The sequence below is a fragment of the Pelecanus crispus genome, chromosome 26 (assembly GCF_030463565.1).
Source record: "Pelecanus crispus isolate bPelCri1 chromosome 26, bPelCri1.pri, whole genome shotgun sequence".
Taxonomy (NCBI): Eukaryota; Metazoa; Chordata; class Aves; order Pelecaniformes; family Pelecanidae; genus Pelecanus; species Pelecanus crispus.
This window is the reverse complement of record NC_134668.1, coordinates 1,636,675-1,655,871: the sequence shown is the minus strand read 5'-3', so window position 1 is coordinate 1,655,871 and position 19,197 is coordinate 1,636,675. Positions and strand designations below refer to the sequence as shown.

At 69.8% G+C, this 19,197-nt stretch overlaps 2 protein-coding genes across 2 annotated transcripts; one reads left to right on the top strand and one right to left on the bottom strand.

The window, feature by feature from the left end:
* Nucleotides 1–1,349: 1,349 nt before the first annotated feature.
* C1QL4 (complement C1q like 4) lies at nt 1,350–3,506 on the bottom strand. Its single transcript, XM_075725042.1, has 2 exons — nt 2,985–3,506; nt 1,350–1,529 (listed from the first exon to the last, which is right to left on the bottom strand). Exons 1-2 carry the CDS (start codon nt 3,504–3,506, stop codon nt 1,350–1,352), a joined length of 702 nt encoding a protein of 233 aa, XP_075581157.1.
* A 9,995-nt stretch (nt 3,507–13,501) lies between these two features.
* DNAJC22 (DnaJ heat shock protein family (Hsp40) member C22) lies at nt 13,502–16,302 on the top strand. Its single transcript, XM_075724886.1, has 3 exons — nt 13,502–14,290; nt 15,214–15,524; nt 16,119–16,302. The coding sequence occupies exons 1-3, from the start codon at nt 13,502–13,504 to the stop codon at nt 16,300–16,302; spliced, it is 1,284 nt and encodes a 427-aa protein (XP_075581001.1).
* Nucleotides 16,303–19,197: the final 2,895 nt, after the last annotated feature.

Below are 19,197 nucleotides of genomic sequence, written 5' to 3'. Positions count from 1 at the left end.
GGCACCCACCGTGCTGGGGGGGGGGGTGTGAGGGGGGTGTCTCGGGGCTGGGGGTGACCCTGGTGCTGGTGGGGGGGTTCAGGATGGTGGGGAGAGAATCCTGGGGTCGGGGGGGGACGGGACCCTGGGAATGGGGTCAGGAGGTGGGGGGTGAGAGTGTGTGTGGGGGTGACCCTGGGGAGATGGGGCACCCTGGGGAGGTGGGGGGCACCGTGGGAGAAGGGATCCCACCCCCCCCAACTGCAGCCGCCCCCGGGGGCAGCCAGGACCCAGACCCACGGGGGGACCAGTGTGGGGACGCACCCGCGGACACGGCACAGATAATAAAATCGTTCACGCTGCACCTTGTTGTAGGGGTCTCCGGGGTGCCTGGGTGGGGAGCCCCCACCCCTGCCAGCCCTTCCCGGGGGTCCCCAGGCTGCCGGCCCCCCCCCTCGGGCCCCAGCCGGTGGGAGCCGTGTCCTCCCGGTCGCTGGCCACGCGATGGCAGCACCGGCCCACGGCCACGCAGGGCCGGGGCTGGGGACGGGGCCAGGGCCAGGGGCTGGGGACGGGGCCAGGGCCGGGGGACGCCTGCGCCCCGCCGGGGTCTGCAGGGCTCGGGCAGGGGGGACCCGGTGTCCTGCGGCTCCGCTCCCCGCCCCCGGGGCCCCCAAACACCCCTGTGCCCCCCAAACACCCCCCGGGGCCCCCAAACACCCCCGGGGCAGGCGATGTCCCCAGCGTGTCCCCAAGAGGAGGGCGGGGGGGTGGTCTGTGCCCCCGCACGCCCGTGTGCGTGGTGGGGGGGGCTGTCGCCGTCCCTGTCCCCGGTGGCAGCCGGCATGGGGTGGGGGGGGGGTGACAATGAGGGTCCCCCACCAGTGGCCAGGAGCTCATCACCGCTGTGGGGACAGTGGACGAGCAGGGCCAGCGCCAGGGAGTGATGGCGGCTCAGCCCCCTCCCCGGGGATCCCCTCTGCCCTGTCCCCGGGGGTCCCCTCCGTCCCCCCGGGAGGCGAAGGCAGCAGCTGCACGTCCAACCCAGAGTGTTTTATCGGTGGGGGTGGGGGGGACACACACGGAGCCCAGCGATCGGGGGTCAGGGGGTGCCGCGGGGATGGGGGCAGCACCGGGGACACCCCGACACCCTCGGGGGTGCTGGCATGCGGGGGGGGGGGTGTGTGTGATTGTGGGTGGGGGGGTGCGGAGGAGCCAAGAGGCGCGGGGCAGCGCACGGTGGGGGACACACGCGTGTCCTTGCGGGCGTCCCATCGCACCCAGCGCTATGGTAGGGGACGGTCACCCCGGCGGGAGCCGGGACCCCATCCCCGCAGCCCTGCACTGGGGAGAGATTGGGGTGGGGGGGCTCAGTCGGGGTAGATGATGAAGCCGGAGAAGGTGCTGTACTTGTTGGTGTTGCCGCCGTGCACTTTGCCGCCGTCCAGCTTGACGAAGACCTCGTCGCCCACGTCCAGGTGCAGGATGACGCTGTTGCTGGCGTAGTCGTAGTTCTGGTCCGCGTCCTGCGCGATGGCGCTGGCCCGCACCTGGGGGGCACGGCTGGTTAGGGACCCCCGCCCTGCGCCCCGGCATGCCGTCCCCCACGGGAGCCTGGCAGCGGCGTGTGGGGCTGGGAATGGGGGGCAGCTGAGCTGCTCTGGACCCCCCCAGCCCGCTTGGCCCCTCTGTCCGTCACCGCTCAAGGTCACGCCGTCCGTCTGCTGCAGAACCGGGCGAGGGAGCCATCGTGTCCCCCCCCCGTGCCCTAACTGTTGCTGGCTGGCAGCGGTGACAGGAGGGGATGGGGACAGAGCCCCCCCCAACACCCTGGGGTCCCCCAGGATAGGGTCACCCCCCCGCGCCCGCGGCATGCTGTCGGGGCTGGGTCTCGCCGTCGGTGCTCGGTCTCGAGGACCCGCTGTGAGCGGATCCGGGGAGCCCCGGGCCCAACCCTGCGCTGCCCCGGGGCCCAGGGACACCCCCCGGGGAGGTGGGGGGCAGCTCCTGGGGTGGGGGGGGGACAGCGGGGCCGGCATCGACCATGCCGGATCGATCCTCGTTTCTCCCGTAATAAATGGGAAGCGTCTGGGGCGAGGCGGTGCGGGAGCTGCCAGACGGGCTGCGCCTCCGCAAACAAAGGCACTGGCCTGGGGGGGCACAGCCCTGTCCCCCCCGGTGCTGGTGGCTGTCCCAGATGGGGGGCACAGCCCTGTCCCCCCCATGCTGGTGGCTGTCCCGGGTGGGGGGACACACCTGATTGTCCCCAGTGATGGCGGCTGGCCCCGACGGACCCCGGTCCCCACCGGCTCCGAACCCGGCATTCCCGGGGGACTGTGTCCCCCTGTCCCTGTGGCCGGACCCCCGGGGATGGGGGTTTTGTGTGTTCCCCCCCACCCAAGGCTGAGGCGATGGCGGGCGGTGGTGGGGATGGGTGCGGATAGGTGTGGGGCGGCTCCCCCAGCCACCCCCTCCGTGTTCCCGGGGAGGAACGGGAATGGGGGGAGCAGGGATGGGGATACTGGGGTGGGGGGAGCAGGGATGGGGGGAAATGGGATTGAAGAAGAGGGATGGGGGGGGAAGAGGGATGGGGGGGGAAGAGGGATGGGAATTGGGGTCGGGGAATTGGATGGGGAAAATGGAATGTGGGGACTGGGGTGGGGGGAACAGGGGATGGAGCAGCAGGATGGGTGGAGCCGGGATGGGGGATCAGGAATAGGGGGAAGCAGGATGGGGGGACTGAGATTAAGGGAAACCAGGATGGGAAAACTGGGATGGGAGGAAATAAGATGGAAAAACCAAGATATGGGAAGAGGGATGGGGAAACTGGGATGGGGGGAGCAGGCAGGGGGAGCGGAGCTGGAGACGCATGGAGAAATGGGGCCGGAGGAGCCGGGCTGGAACGGGGCGAGGGGCTGGCTGGGGGGAGCAGGGCGGGGGGCACCGGGGATACCGGGAGAAGCCGTCACGGGGCTGCCGGCAGCGGTGCCGGTCCCGGCCCGTACCTGCCCGTTCTTCATGAGGTCGGCCCACATGCTGGTGCCGTCGCCGCCGCGCATGAGGACGTGGTAGGTGAAGAAGTAGATGCCGGGCAGGGGGCAGGTGAACTTCCCGCTCGAGGGCTCGTAGTAGTTGCCCACGTTGGTGACCACGTCGTCGAAGCGCAGCACCTCGTAGCCCTCGTGGGGTTTCCGTAGCCCCGCGTAGAAGGCGATCTTGGGGCTGTAGAAGGAGGGGATGTACCCCCCGGGACCCGGCCCCGGTGGCCCCGGTGGCCCTGGCCGGCCCGGTTCGCCCGGCGGCCCCCGCGGTCCTGGTGGTCCCGGGGGGCCCCGCACGCCGGTGCGGCCCTTGCGCCCCTGCTCGCCCTTGGCGCCGGGCAGGAACGGCGGCGGGGAGGCGGCGGGCAGCTCGGCGCCGGGGTAGGGGTCGCAGACCATGCGGCAGCTGCCCAGCATCTCGTAGTGCGCGGCCGCCTTGGAGCTGTGCACCAGCAGCGGGATGGCCACCAGCAGCACCAGCACCATGGCCACGCCGACGGCCGCCCCGGCCACCCGCTTCCTGCGGCTCAGCCGGGAGGCGGCCAGCGCCAGCAGATCCTCCTCGCCCTTGGGCGCGATGGTGGTGCCGGGGGGGCGGACGGCACCCAGCCGCCCACTGAGCCTCACGCTCCGGCGGGGACCGGGATGGGGACGAGGATGGGATGGGACGGGGCTGCGGGCGGCAGCGGGGATGGAGACGGGGATGAGGATGGGGATGGGGATGGGGATGAGGATGGGGATGGGGATGGAGATGGGGATGGGGATGAGGATGGGGACAGCAGTGGGGCTGAGGACAGAGATGGGGACAGGGCTGGGGACAGCAGCGGGGCTGGGGACAGAGCCGGCAGCAGGGCTGGGAGCGGGGACAGCAGCAGGGCTGGGGACAGGGACAGGATGGTCACAGCAGCAGGGCTGGGAGTGGGGACGGGAGCAGGGAAAGCCGTGGGGCTGGGGAGAGCCGTGGGGCTGGAGATGGGGCTGGGGACAGGGACAGGGTGGTCACAGCCGCAGGGCTGGGGCCGAGGATGGGACCGGGAGCGGAGCTGGGGCTGGAGCCGGAGCCGGGAGCGGAGCTGCGGTCGGAGCGGGGACTTGCGCCGGCGAAGGGGACGAGACCGGAGCCGATGATGGAACCGGGAGCGGAGCCGGGACCCGAGACAGCGGCGGAGCCGGGAGCGGAGCCGGGGAAGGGGCTGAGACCGGAGCCGGGGATGGAGCCGAGACCGGAGCTCCCGCAGCAGCCAGGACCGGAGCCGGTGTTGGAGTCGGGACCGGAGCTCCTGCAGCAGCCAGGACCGGAGCCGGTGTTGGAGCTGGTGATGGAACCGGAGCCGGGATGGAGCCGGGACGGAGCCGCCGCGACGCGCGGGGCAACTTCTCGCCAACTTGCCCGGGAGCGGCACCCCCGGGAACGGGACCCCCGGGAACGGGACCCCCGGGAACGGGACCCCCGGGAACGGCCCCGCCGCTGCCCCACGCCGCGCTCTCCCCGGTGCGCACCGCCGGGGCCGGGCAGCCCGGGGCCGTTCTCCCGGAGCCGTTCGGGGTCCCCGGGGACGGGCAGCCCCGGGCCCGCGGCGGAGCCCCCCCCCTCCCCTCCCGCTCCCCCCGGTCCGCCCCCCCGTGCCCACCGGTACCTGCTGCCCGCGGCGCCGGGAGCCACGTGCCGGGGCCGCCGCCCGCAGCGCACCGCGCCCGCAGCCCCGCTCCGCCCGCCCCGCTCGACGGCACCGGGCACGGCGGGGGCGGGGGGGAACGGGGGGGGGGGGGGGAGGGACGGGGGGGGGGGGAGGGGAGGGTGTGCGGGGTTGTGATGGGTGCGGGGGGGGCCCGCGGGGGGAGGGGGCTGTGCGTGTGCGCGGCTCTGTGCGTGCGGGGGGTGCAAGGGGGGTGCGGGGTGCAGGGGTGGGGGTGCAGGGGGTGCGGGTGCAAGGGGGGGGACGCAGGGGTGCGGGGAGTGCAAGGGGGGTGCAGGGGGTACGGGGTGCAGGGGTGGGGATGCAGGGGGTGCGGGGTGCAGGTGCAAGGCGGGGGACGCAGGGGGTGCGGGGTGCAGGTGCAAGGCGGGGGACGCAGGGGTGCGGGGAGTGCAAGGGGGGGTGCGGGGGGGTGCTGGGTGCAGGGGTAGGGGGTCCAAGGGGGAGGTGCGGGGGGTGCTGGGTGCAGGGGTAGGGGGTCCAAGGGGGAGGTGCGGGGGGTGCTGGGTGCAGGGGTAGGGGGTCCAAGGGGAAGGTGCGGGGGTGCGGAGGGTTCTGGGTGCAGGGGTAGGGGGTGCAAGGGGGGTGGGGGGTGCTGGGTGCACTGGGTGCAGAGGTGTGGGTGCAAGGGTGGGAGTGCAGGGGGTGCTGGATGAAGGGATGGGGGTGTGCAAGGGGGGGTGCGGGGGGTGCAGGGTGCAGGGGTGGGGGTGCAAGGGGAGGCACAAGGCTGGGAGGGTGCAAGGAGGGGGCACAGGCATGTGGGGGGTGCAGGGCTGGGGGGTGCAAGGGGAGGGTGGGGGGTGCTGGGTGCAGGGTTGGGGGTGCGGGTGCAAGGTGGGTACAGGGGGCTGGGGTGCCCGGCTGTGCGCAGCTCAGGGGCTGCATGTGTGGGGGGTGCACAGGGACACCCCCCCCCCTTGCTACCGCAGCGCCGTGGGGCTCAGCCCCACGCAGGGGCTAGGCAGGCTGGCGGCCGCAGGCCTGGTTTTGGAGACCCCTCCCCAGGGCTCACCCTGAGCGCACGGGCGCTGCCGGGGAGCCCCAGGCCCGGGGGGGCTCTGTGGGGCGCAGGGTCCCTTCCCAGCCCCGGGACGGGGACAGAGCCACCGTTCCTGGGTGCCCCCGCTGCCATCGAGGTGCCCAATGCGGCCAGGGCTGCCGGAGGGGTCCGGATCCGGCCCCGGCTGCTCCCAGCACCGCGGCAGAGCCGGAGCTCCGGGAGCTGATTTACAGCTGCTCTTTTCAAATCTTGCCTGAATTTGCTCCGTTATGCAAAATGAAGTCTTGCCCTCTGCGCTCCCGGGAGAGGAGCCGCTTCCCCCCCGCCGCCACCACCGGCCCCTCGCCTTCAGCTTCCCGGCAATTAGAAAAATATCATGGAAAAGAGGAAAAAACTGGGCAAAAGCCACTGGCTGCCCTGGGCGGCCCCTGCGCTGGCGCTGCCCCGTGCCGGGGACACCTGGGGTCCCTCCATGGGGGGCTGTGGGGCGAGGGGGGTCCTCCTGCACGCAGCCACCACGGCGGGGACGGGCCCATGGGTGGCTTTTACACACGCGTGTCCGTGCGCAGGGGTCCACGCGTGCCCTTGTGGTGTCAGCGGTTGGGCCTTCCACGCCTGCGTGCGCGCGTGGATGCAAGCTTGGGGGGGTGGGCGTGCTGCGCGCGTGCTGCGTGCATGCATGTGCGTGGTATGCGTGCGTAGGCATGCGTGTGCATGGTATGCATGCGTAGGCATGCATGTGCGTGCTCAGCGCACATGTGTGCGTGCTGCATGTGTGTGCATATGCATGCCGGGGCGGTGGGGAGGGGGGCCAGGTGGGGGAGATGCTCCCACCGTAGCGACGGCGTCTGTAATTTATCCGTATAGTTTTTAAATTTGCAGGCCTGGCCAGCTCCCTCCAAAGGGCGGCGATCAATCAGCCGGGATATTGGATGGATTTATGGGCCCTTTATGCAGGAGGATCAATGCAATCCTGAAAAACCCGGCAATGTTTGTGCAACAAATTACGGCGGCTAGAGCATCTCCCCCGCTCGCCCCGGCGGGGACGGGGTCCAGGCGCCATCGATGCCGCCTGTGCCGCTCCCCCGGGGACGCCGGAGTCCCACCGCCACCACCCCCTCCGCCGGCTGATCCTAATGAGCAGCAACAGCAAATTAATTAGCCAAGCGGCGAGGGGAAGCCCGAGCGCTAATTAGGAGGCACCGAGGGCTGGTGGGGAGCGGGTGCCCGGGCCCTGGCTGCGGAGGATGTGAGGGGATGCCGAGGGTCCCGGCTGCCGCCAGCGGGGTCCGGGGGAGCCGAGGCTGGGGGTAAAAATAGCGGCGGCGAGAAAGGTCAGCCCCGGCGAGAGCGGCCACGGGGAGATGGGGAAGGACGGGGGGGGGTCAGGGCCGCATCCTGCCCTCGGCTCCCGTGCTGGGCCTGGCTCCGGTGCCTGGCGGCTGCCGGGGGTGGCTGGGCTTGGGGGGGCTCAGCCCGAGCACCGGGCGGGGGCCACGGCCACGGCAGGGACGTCCCCGGTCCTTTGTGACTGCACCGAGCCGTGCCTCGGTTTCCCCGTCCCAGCCGCCGTCGTTGGCCCCAAGCAGGAGCCGGGACGATGCTGAGGGCCACCCCGACGGGGACTGGCGTGTCCCCAACCGCAGAGCCGGCGGCGCGGGGGCCAGCGCCGGGAGCTGAGCACAGCGTGAGTCACGGGGGCCGGAGGCAGCCGGCAGAGCCGCGGTGCCGGGGCGCAGAGCATGAATAAATGCATCACGCCGCAGCCCCACGTCCCCGCCGTTCCCCCTGGAGCAGCCAGCGGGGCCGGCAGCGCCAGCACGGGGAGGGAGGCTTCGGCGTAGCCGTCCGGCGACTCCACGTTCACCATCTGCCTCTGCGGCCCCCGAGGACCCGCTGGCTCGTGCGGCCCCGCAGGGTCACATCCAGCGCCGGCACGGCCCCAGCGCTCGGTCCCCGAGCCCCGGTGCTGCCCGGTGCGTGCACGGCGCTGGTGCACGGCCCCTAGCACCCGGTGCATGGCACCCGGTGCCGGCGCATGGTGCCGGTGCGTGGTCGCCGGTGCCCGCCGCATGGCCCCCAACGCCAGCGCGTGGCCACCGGTGCCCGGGGGACGTCGCCTTTCCTCTCCCCGCGGCTTCGCTGATGGCTTCCCTCCCCATGGCCGCGGCGTGCCGGGACGGCAGACAGATTGGCGTGTCAGCGCGGGCCGCGCAGGCCGGGAGGGAGCCTTGTGCAAATGAATATAGATGGGCTGGAGGCGGCCGGGCGCTGCGCGCTCCATCCAGGGCATGTTTGCAATAAAGCCCCGCGCGCCGGGCCGGCCGAAATTGGATGAAAATTGTCCTTGAATGGCGACAATAAACCAGCAGCTGGGGTTGGGGGGGGATGCGAGGCTGGGCTGGGGGTGCCGCTCCCGGGGCTGTCCTGGTGCTGCTGCGGTGGGATGTCCGTCGGGACCCCGGTGCAGGGCCAGGGCGGGATGTGCCAGCACCGCGGGCCCGCTGCCGGGAGCATCGCCCATGGATGGAGCCCGTGGCGCCCCGGGGCCATTCGGGTGCCCCCCAGCCAGCTTTGGTGGGGTGGCAGAAGCGGGCAGAGCATCGCCTGCGTCGGGGGGGCCGCCACCACGTCCCCTTCCGCGGGCTCCAGCACCGGCTGGGTCACCTCCTGCACCCGGTCCCCGATCTGTACCCAGTCCCCGATCTGCACCCAGCCCCTGGTGTGCCCCCCGCCCTCGCCCTCTCCGCCCCAGCACCTCCTGGGCACCCCCAGCCCTCCCCTCCTGCCCCCCCGGCTCGTTAGCCAGACGCTAATTGGTGAGGAGGCAGCCAGGAGGTTGCTGGTAGGGGTTGGGGGTCTGGAGCCCCTCGGTAGCGGGGGGCTCAGGACACGGCGAGCGGGGGGCTCGGGGACAGGGCCAGGGTCAGGGTGGGGTGGCCCACCCGGGGCCAGCCACACCGTGCTGGGGCTGAGGGTGCTGGAGGGGGGTCTCATCCGCACCCCGAGTCTCCCCTGGGGATGATGTTGAGCCCCCCACACGGGGGGGGGGCTGCCCCACATGGGGCTGGATCCTGCCCTGGGGCTGAGCGCACCCACGGCCACCCCCGTCCGCTGCGGGGGGCAAGGCTGCACCCATGCCACTGCTGCGACGAGCTGCCAGGTCTCAGCCGGGGGGGGACCGCGGCGGTGGCAGCCATCGCCCGGCTCCGGGGGGGGATATTTCCCGGGAAGGGGCGGCCGGGGGATCCCGGGGGGGGGGGATTTACGTCCTCTCCTGCCTGCGCACCCCCCCCGCGCCGGCGGGGGCCCCGGTGGCAGGGCCGTCCGTCACGGCGTGCCGGCGCCTGCCGAGATGGATGGCTGCGGGCCGGCCCGGATTAATTCTCTGGACAAGTGGCATTTATTACGGATGCAGAGGATGTCGGGCGGAGAAATCCATCCCGGCTGGGCGGCAATTAGGCGGGTGGCCGGGGCGCGGGGGTCCTGCTCGCCCCCCCTTCCACCTGCCCACCCCCACCCACGCCAGCACCCCGGGTCCCCCCACCCCACAGGTCCCCCCCAGCCGCGGCGCGGGGGGCCGGGGGCTCCCTCCCCACGGTGCTGCCCCCCGCGCCGGCGGGGCCGGGGGCTCATTGCAGATTCGCCTCATGCCCACCTGAGCCGGGCGCTGACAAATAGACATTTAAATCAGACAATTAGCTGGCCTCCACCGCTGACATTTTTAATGTATTAATGTGCATCAACAGCTAATACATATAAAATTCCCCTAATAACAGCACTTGGGTACCGGGGCCGCGCCGCAGCCGGCGCTGGCAGTGATGTACGAGTCCGGAGGGACTCCGGCCCCGGCGTTTGCATTAATTACCAGCAAACTGACAAGGCGGCGTGACACGCGGGAAGGCGCCGGATGCCTTCAACCAGCCCCGCGGCCGGTTTTTCCGAACCCCAGCGCGTGTGCGAGCGTGAGCGTGCGCCCGGTGCAGGCGGGCGTGCAGAGGGGTGCGTGGTGCGGCCGCGCGCACACGCGTGCGTCCCGTGGGCCTGCGTGGGGGGATGCGGTGCCTGGGCTGCGGCGGGGGGTGTTGGGGTGGGGGGTGCTTTGTGCTGGGAGGGGGGCGTGGGGGCATGCGGGTGCGTCGGGACATGCGTGTGCATTGGGATACGTGCGTTCAGCAGGGCACGTGCGTGCATCAGGCCATGTGTGTGCATCGGGACATGTGTGTGCATCAGGGCATGCGTGTGCATTGGGATATGTGTGTGCGTTGGGACATACGTGTGCATCAGGGCATGCATGTGGATTGGGATACTTGTGTGCATCAGGATGTGTGGGCATCAGGGCATGCGTGTGCATTGGGATATGTGTGTGCATCAGGACGTGTGTGCATCAGGGCATGTGTGTGCATTGGGATATGCGTGTGTGTCGGGACATGCATGTGCATCAGGGCATGCGTGTGCATTGGGACATATGTGTGCATCGGGATATGCATGTGCATGGGGACATGTGTATGCATCAGGGCATGTGTGTGCATCAGGGCATGCGTGTGCATCGGGATATGCGTGTGCATGGGGACATGGATGTGCATTGGGATATGTGTATGCATCGGGGCATGCGTGTGCATCGGGATATGCATGTGCATGGGGACATGTGTATGCATCAGGGCATGCGTGTGCATTGGGATATGCGTGTGCGTGGGAACACGTGTGTGCATCAGGGCATGTGTGTGCATTGGGATATGTGTGTGCGTGGGAACACGTGCGTGCATCAGGGCACACATGTGCATGGGGACACGCGTGTGTCCCCAGCGCTGTGCACAGCCACGCACAGCGACCGGGGGGGGACAGCTCGTGGCCGGGGAGCCTCTGACCCCACTGCCTGCAGGGAGGGGTGGGCAGGATGCGGCCCCGGCTGTGGTCCCTGCGTGTCCCCGGCCACGGTCCCTGCGTGTCGCCGGCCACGGTCCCCGCGTGTCCCCCGCCGTGCTCCCTGCGTGTCCCCAGCCGTGCTGCCTGCACGCCCGGGCGGTGACAGATGCTTCAATTCGCAGGAAGCCTCCAAAAATCGATGCCTTAAACGCTGGTGGCCGGGGGCCGATCAATGGCACCAATTACACCCACAAACGGGTGCTCGTGGGGGGACTGGGAGAGCCCCCCTAACCCCACCCCATCCCCCCCCGGGCTGGGGCACCCCGAGGTGCCCCAAGGGCTCCTCTGCAGCCCCCCCGGCTCCGTGTGTTGGGGGGCACCTGGGGAAAGTTGAGGCTGCCGTGGGGGGCTCTGCCCCCCCTACCCCATCGACCGCCGGCCCTGCTCACCGAAGGCAAATTTGACATTTTTAAATCCAGATACTTAAAGGAATCGATTGGGATGCGAGACCCCCGCCCTCCCGCCATCGATGCTGCACCGAAACGGGGGGTGAGGTGGGGGGGGGGCATGGAACCACAGCCCCCACCAGCCCGGGGGTCCTGGGGGGGTCTGGTGAGGGGTCCAGCACCCACCCAGGCCGGGGTGCCCCCCCTCCCTGCTGAGGGTGGCGGGGCTCAGGGCAGCGGAGCGTGGGCGGGGGTCCGCTGGGACCCGCTGTCAGGGAGGCAGCCAGGCGCAGGGTGGGCAGCGCGGGGGGGGGCCGCTGTCAGCCCGCCCTGACGGGCAGCCGAGCCGGAGCAGGGGGGGGGCTGCCAGCATCCCCCACCCAAATGCCAGCATCCCAGGGTGGGGGGGCTCCCCAGGGGCCCAGGCACCCCCAAAAACCCGAGGTTTGCCCCATTGCACCCCCAAACCCATGCAGCCCCAGGGAAGCAGCGAGCGGGAGGCGATGCACCCCCAAAGCCCGTCCGGCTGCATCGCCTGCGGGGTGCTGAGCTGGAGCGGGGGGGGTTGCAGCCCCCCCAGGCCCCACTCCCGGTGCTGAGCCCCCGGCGCAGGGCGGCTGCGGGGCCGTTAATAATGGATGAGACCAAATTGGCGGCCGGCGGCTGGTTAATCCCTGCAAACACAGCGGCGGCGGCGCGGGCTGAGCAAACAGGGGCTGCGGAGAGTCCCGGGGGGGGGGTCAGGCTGGGAGGGGGGGCCCTGGCACCGCGGGGAGTCCACAGCCGCCACGCAGAGGGTACCCCAATACCAGGCACCATGGCGTGCCGGGGATGGCTGCACCCCGGAAGGGGGTTATGGGGCTGGGGGTGTCGGTGTGGGGCACCCGGTTCCCCCGCCCCCCCCGCCAAGGTCCCCGCACCGGTGCGGCAATGCCGATGCCGTGGCCTTTGGCCGGCGTCTTGCCGGGGCAAAGTCTGGCGGGGGGAGCGGTGCTGCCGGGAGCTCCGCAGGGAGAGGTGGGTCAGGGTGGGCCGGAGCCCCACCGGCGCAGGGTCTGGGGGCTGTGGAGGTGCATTGGCCCCAGGTGGGCTCATGGGGCCGTGGGTGGGCTCACAGGGTGCTGGGTGGGCTCAGGGGGCCCTGGGTGGGCTCACAGGGTGCTGGGTGGGCTCAGGGGGCCCTGGGTGGGCCCACAGGGTGCTGGGTGGGCATGCAGGAACCCAGATGGGCATGCACCAGCCCTGTGTGGGCACCTGGGAGCCGTGTTGGCATGCACCGGCCCTGGGTGGGCATGTACTGGTCCTGGGTGTGCACGTGGGAGCTGTGTTGGCATGCACTGGCCCTGGGTGGGCATGTAGGACCCTGGGTGGGCATGCACTAGCCCTGGGTGGGCATGTAGGACCCCGAGTGGGCACACACCGGTCCTGGGTGGACATGTAGGACCCTAGGTGGGCATGCACTGGCCCTGGGTGGGCATGTAGGACCCTGGGTGGGCACACACTGGTCCTGGGTGGGCATGCACTGGCCCTGGGTGGGCATGTAGGACCCCAGATGGGCACACACTGGTCCTGGGTGGGCATGCACCAGTCCTGGGTGGGCATGTAGGACCCTGGGTGGACATGCAGTAGCCCTGGGTGGGCATGCACTGGCCCTGGGTGGGCATGTAGGACCCTGGGTGGGCATGCACTAGCCCTGGGTGGGCATGTAGGACCCCGAGTGGGCACACACCGGTCCTGGGTGGACATGTAGGACCCTAGGTGGGCATGCACTGGCCCTGGGTGGGCATGTAGGACCCTGGGTGGGCACACACTGGTCCTGGGTGGGCATGCACTGGCCCTGGGTGGGCATGTAGGACCCCAGATGGGCACACACTGGTCCTGGGTGGGCATGCACCAGTCCTGGGTGGGCATGTAGGACCCTGGGTGGACATGCAGTAGCCCTGGGTGGGCATGCACTGGCCCTGGGTGGGCATGTAGGACCCTGGGTGGGCATGCACTAGCCCTGGGTGGGCATGTAGGACCCCGAGTGGGCACACACCGGTCCTGGGTGGACATGTAGGACCCTAGGTGGGCATGCACTGGCCCTGGGTGGGCATGTAGGACCCTGGGTGGGCACACACTGGTCCTGGGTGGGCATGCACTGGCCCTGGGTGGGCATGTAGGACCCCAGATGGGCGCACACTGGTCCTGGGTGGGCATGTAGGACCCTGGGTGGACATGCAGTAGCCCTGGGTGGGCATGCACTGGCCCTGGGTGGGCATGTAGGACCCTGGGTGGGCATGCACTAGCCCTGGGTGAGCATGCAGGTCACTGGAGGGGTCTGGCACAGGGGGAACAGCATGAACAGGGGTCCCTGACTATGCTCTCCATCCTGCAGGGCGCCGGATGCCGGGGCTGTGCTGGTGCCCGCCGGGGCGGTGACCCCCCTGGGCAGCCCTGCCACGCTGGTCACCGCAGCCGGGGGGGACGATGGCCAAGCGGCTGCTGGTGGCCTACGGGCTATGGGCGCTGGGGGGGCCGCTGGGGCTGCACCACATCTACCTGGGCCGGGACAGCCATGCGTTGCTCTGGATGCTGACGCTGGGCGGCTTCGGCGGCGGCTGGCTCTGGGACTTCTGGCACCTCCCGGGCTGGGTGGCTGCCGCCAACGGGGCCGGGGCGCCGGGGGACCGCGATGGCACTGTGCCGGCCCTCAGCCCCCTGCGTCTGGCAGGGCAGCTGACGGTGGGGATGTATTTTGGGCTGGTGGCGGCGCTGGGGCTGCCCTGGGTGCCGGCGCTGCTGGCGCAGCCCCTGGCCGTGGGGCTGGGGGTGCAGCTGGTCTCCTCGGTGGGGGACCAGACGGCGGAGGCACCCAGCGTGCTGGCCGCAGCCTTCCTCGCCTCCCTCCTCTTCCAGAGCCGGGTGCTGGCAGTGCTGCCCACCAGCCTGGCTGCCTGCATTGCTGCCCAGCGGCACCGGCGCTACAAACCCCGCGGGATGCCGCGGCCCCGGCTGGCCGCCCGGCTCTACCACCTGGGGCTGGCGTGCCTGGCCTTCGCCGCCCCGCTCGCCTGCCGCGGGCTCTGCAGTGCTGCCGGGGTGCTGAGCACCCTCCTGGCCCTGCCCCGTGCTGCCACCGAGCTCCTGCTCCTGCCCCTCCGCACCGGCCAGCATCTGGCAGAGGTCCTGGGCTTCGCCGGTGGCTCTCCGGCGCAGGATCGTGGCACCGGCTTCGAACCGAGCAGCTGGAGCGAGAGGCAGCAGCGAGCGTACGAGGTGCGGGATGCGGCGCTGGGTACCTGGGGTGGAGGGGGGATGCTGTGGTGGGACGCTGCAGAGGGATGCTGTGGTGGGATGCCGTGGTGGGATGCTGCGGTGGGACGTTGAGGTGGGACGCCGTGGTGGGACACTGCAGAGGGATGCTGTGGTGGGATGCCGTGGTGGGACGCTGCGGAGGGATGCTGTGGTGGGAGGGATGCTGTGGCGGGATGCCGTGGTGGGAGGGACGCTGCGGTGGGATGCTGTGGTGGGATGCTGCGGTGGGATGCTGCGGTGGGATGCTGCGGTGGGACATTGAGGAGGGACGCCATGGTGGGACATTGAGGAGGGACGCCACGGTGGGACGCTGCGGAGAGATGCCGTGGTGGGAAAGATGTTGTGGTGGGATGCTGCGGTGGGAGGGATGCTGCAGTGGGATGCCGCGGTGGGACGCTGTGGAGGGATGCTGTGGTGGGACGGATGCGATGCCATGGTGGGAGGGATGCTGTGGTGGGATGCCGTGGTGGGAGGGACGCCGTGGTGGGATGCTGTGGCGGGATGCTGTGGTGGGAGGGATGCTGTGGTGGGAGGGATGCTGTGGCGGGATGCTGTGGTGGGAGGGACGCCGCGGTGGGATGCTGTGGTGGGATGCTGCGGTGGGATGCTGCGGTGGGATGTTGAGGTGGGACGCCACGGTGGGATGCCGTGGAGGGATGTTGAGGTGGGACGCCGCGGTGGGACGCTGCGGAGGCATGCCGTGGTGGGAGGGACGCTGTGGTGGGATGCCGCAGTGGGGGGGATCCGTGGGGTTTGGCTGCTCCCATGCCCTGGGGGTGCAAACACCCTTTTTGGGGTCCCCTCAGGCTGCTGAGGGCAGACGCAGCCCCGGGGGTCCCGGCAAGGTCCCTGCCACCTGCCCAGCGCGTGCCTCTCGCTCCCAGGTCCTGGGCCTCCCGGCCGGCTCCTCCGCCGAGGACGTGCACCGGAGCTACCGGGAGCTGGTGAAGGTTTGGCACCCGGACCACAACCGGCGCCGTGCCGAGGAGGCCGAGAGGCGCTTCATCGAGCTGCAGGAGGCCTACGAGGAGCTGGCGGGGCCCAGGAGAGCGGCGGCGGGGGTGACGCCGCCGGCAGCCCCCGCCATGGCGGGGACTGAGAGCTGCGGGGGGATTTGTAAACACGAGGTTTCCCTCTTGGCTGCTGCTTCGTGCCTTCGCTCGGTGCGACGGGGGCCGGCGCAGCAGCGCAAGGCGTGCGCGGGGCCACCGGGAAACCATTGCACGGGGATGTCGGCAAAGCGATGGATGGCGGGCTGTGCGAACCGTCGCACAGGGGCTTGTGCGAACCGTCGCACGGCGATCCGCGCAGGCTGTTACACGAAGAACCCGCCAGCCCTTGCACAGCCGGTAGCCCCGGTGCCTCCCGGGGGAGAGGCGGGGCCGGACCGGGGCGGTGGGCGCTTAGGGCGTAGCGGGGCCGCGAACCCGCGCAGCCCCGAGCTCAGCCCCCGCCGCCCCTCGTCTTCGGCCTTTCCCGGAGGGCACTCGGGTGTTTCCGCTGCAGGGCGGTGGCTCTCGGCAGTTTCCGTCCACGTTCGGCGCCCGCCGCCCCGCCCCGCCCGCCCATCATGGGGGCGGGGAGGCGGGGCCTCGGCATTGTCGGATGCGATTGGCTCTCGGCGGAAATTGGCCACGCCTCTCTCGCGCGCCGGGGGCGGGAGAGGGCGGGGCCTTCGCAGTCGCGTCGCCTGGGCCGCTTCGCCATTGGCTGGCGGGATGCCTCCCTCCTCGCGCCCAGCCGCGTCTCAGCGCGCCCAGGGGCACCGCTCTGCCTCCTCATTGGCCAGGAGCCCTCGGCCCGGCCCCCGCTTCGCATCTGACTGGCTGGAGGAGAAGGAAGGCGGGCTGAGCCGGGCCCCCACCGCCTTCTCATTGGTGAAGTCCTCCAGGAGGGCGGGCGCGGTACGGCGGCCTCGCCTCGCCATTGGCTACCGGGCGGTGGCCGCGTCGCGATTGGCTGGCGCGGCCTGAGGGCTCCTGCCGGGCCGTGGCCCCCGCCCCCCTCCCCGGTGCATCGCGGCGGCCTGAGGTGAGGGGGGGGCGGCGGCGGGCAGGGGCGAGCGGGCCCCGCCGCCACGGCCGGTGAGTGCGGGGCGCCCGGGGGCCGCGGGGTCGGGCCCGGCCGGGGGAGCGCGGGCAGGAGCGAGGGGAGGGGGCGGGGGTGGGGGGAAGGGGGGGCGGCGGGGGGAGGTCGCAGCCGGGGGCCGGGCCGGGAGGGGCCTTGCGTGGGGTGGGGGTGGGCTGAGGGGCCTTGCGTGGGGTAGGGGGGGGCTGAGGGGCCTTGTGTGTGTGGGAGGGGGTGTCGGGAGGGGCCCTGCGGGGTGGGGGGGCGGCTGAGGGGCCCTGCGTGGGGTGGGGGGAGCTGAGGGGCCTTGCGTGGGGAAGGGGAGGCCGGGAGGGGCCTTGCGTGGGGTTGGGGGGCTGAGGGGCCTTGGGGAGGGGGGCGGGAGGGGCCTTGTGTTTGGGGGGGGGGCAGCTGAGGTGCCTTGTGTGGTGTGGGGGGGCTGAGGGGGCCTTGTGGGGGGGGAGTCGGGAGAGGTCTTGCGTGGGGAAGGGGGGGCTGAGGGGTCTTGCGTGGGGTTGGGGGGGGGTCTCTATGGGGGAGGGAGCAGCCAGGGGGGCTGGCCTGAGGGGAAATGGGGGGGCAGGAGGGGGGCTGTTTGGGGAGGGGGGTGACAGTGACAGGCGAGAGGGGCTGGCAGGAGGCCTGGGGTGCCCCCTCCCACCCCCCCAACCATGGGGAAGGGGCAGCCCGTGCTGGGGAGCGGGCCCGGGGGGCGGTGGGCAGGGGTTGCAGTGGGGGGACCCGGGGGAGGCTGCAAAAGGGGGTTGTGGGGGTTGGGCTGGGTTTTCAGGGGGTAAAGGGGGTGGGGGGGATGGTGCAGCCCGCGGCTCGCCGCGGCGGGGCAGCCTGCGGGGAGCCGGGGCCGGCGGGGCGAGCCGCGGCAGCGCGGGGCTGGCGTGACTGACGGGGAGCGGACGGTCAGGAGCGTTAATGCATTATTTATGCCGCAGCCGGTACACGTCCGCAGCCCAGCTCGCCCGTTGCTTCTACCCGCTGTCCTTCATCCCTGCCTCCGCCGTGCCTCTCCTCCTGTACCGACCTGGCTCGTAAATCCCAGGGGCAGGAATCTTCTCCCGGTGCACTTGGAGATCTTGCTCTGTGGCCTTTAGTTGTTACCGTGACACAAATAATTAACTAATGAGGAGGGTGAAAAGCAGGCTGAGTTGCAAAGAGGGAAATGTTATTTTTCCCATACCTCCACAGGGCTGTGGGCTTCGGCACACCTAAAGCCTGACTCCCCTTATTTGCTCAGGATCTTCTCCGTGAGAAAGCGAGCCAGCAGTAAGTTAGAAGGTGGCTTTCAGTGCCTGGTCCCCACTCTTTTTCTCCCGTGGGTGCTCATCGGTGCTGGTCTCGTTTTGTGCTTGCTGATCAGCTTCCTGAGCGAGCAAAAAGAGCTGTTAATGTATCCGCAGAGGGAGCTGTTGCAGAGAAGTTGTGACGCTTCCTTCCCCGCAGAGACGGGCCCTACGCCGTGGTTCCATAGGAAGGAAGGCGAAGAATAGGATTTTGTTTGGTTTGGAGAGGGGGGCAAAATCCTGTGAGGGATGTGGGATTTCTTTCTGAGGGTGCCTTAATGGTTCCCCTGGTGTAACCATCTTCCCTGGGTATAATGCTCCTCTGCGGAGGTGTGATGGTCCGATCAGTTCTCTTGTAAAGCAGCTTGCCATCATCAGGCTGTCGGAAGAGCTCGAGATGCGGAGAAATAGAAACAAAAGCTCCTGTGTGGGGCCTTTGTTAATTGATGGGAGGTAAACCTGGAACAATCAACAGAAAATTCCCCACCGACTACCTTGTGGGATCTGCTTCAGTGTCCCGCCGGAGCCTGGTAGCTGTTTTCGTGATTTTGAGCTTTTTATAATGATTACTTTTCACTAACTTCTGCGCTGCGTTTTCCCCGCTGGATGCTTCCATTGGAAAGCTCTGGCTGCCGCGTCTCTCGTTGGAGGCATTGTAGATCTTGAGGCCTTTTGCCTCGGAAGTTGCAGGTTGAGGGCGTGGAGTGTTTTGCCGTACTGTTTGGCTCTGGGACTTTGTGCTTTTTAAGCAGAACTTCGTCACACAAGCTGGGGGTGCCCCGTTATGCGGTCCGGCTGGAGCGTAGGCGTGAATCCAGGAGATTTTGGGACCTGGAGGAGGTCTGGTAGAGCAGAAAGGGCAGCGGGCATCTGCGTTTGGCGTGAGAGCTCCTTAACTCCTCGTGACTGTAGCCGGCACCGTGCTTCTGGCTTTCCTCGTCCCCTGCCCCGGGGAGACGGAGCGTGGGCGCGCGGCCTCGCCTGCGCTCGGGTTGAGGAGAAAAGGCAGAATCTTCCCCGAAGTGCCCGCGGTCGGTATTGACGCTGCCTCCTGAAAAGCGGAGGGGAAGAAGCGCGGGTCTGAGCCTGCTTAGACCTTCCCATGGTCGGGGAGCGCGGGACGTCCCCGCCGAAGCGTCACTCGGGTCCGTATCGCTCTCCCGCTGTCACACGGCGTTGCTCTGTGCGCTCGGTGCTTGGGGCCTCGGTGCTTATTTCCTTTATCGCGATACTCCGCTAATAACGTAGGTTGTGCGCGCTGGGCCAGCAAAGCGCGTGCTGCCCGTCTTAGCTCTCGGACACAATCTGCGTGGAAGTTGCGTGCGGCTTCGGCAGCTGGTCTGCTGTATATCACATATATGTGGCCACAGCGATGGCTGCTGAGGTTACTGTCGTTTCAGGTTTGCCAGATTAAATTCCTCTTGCAGGTATTGTCTAATGCATAAGGTTTGGGTTTTGGTTTTTTTTTTTTAAATTGTAGCTTACTCTTCAAGGGGCGTTTAA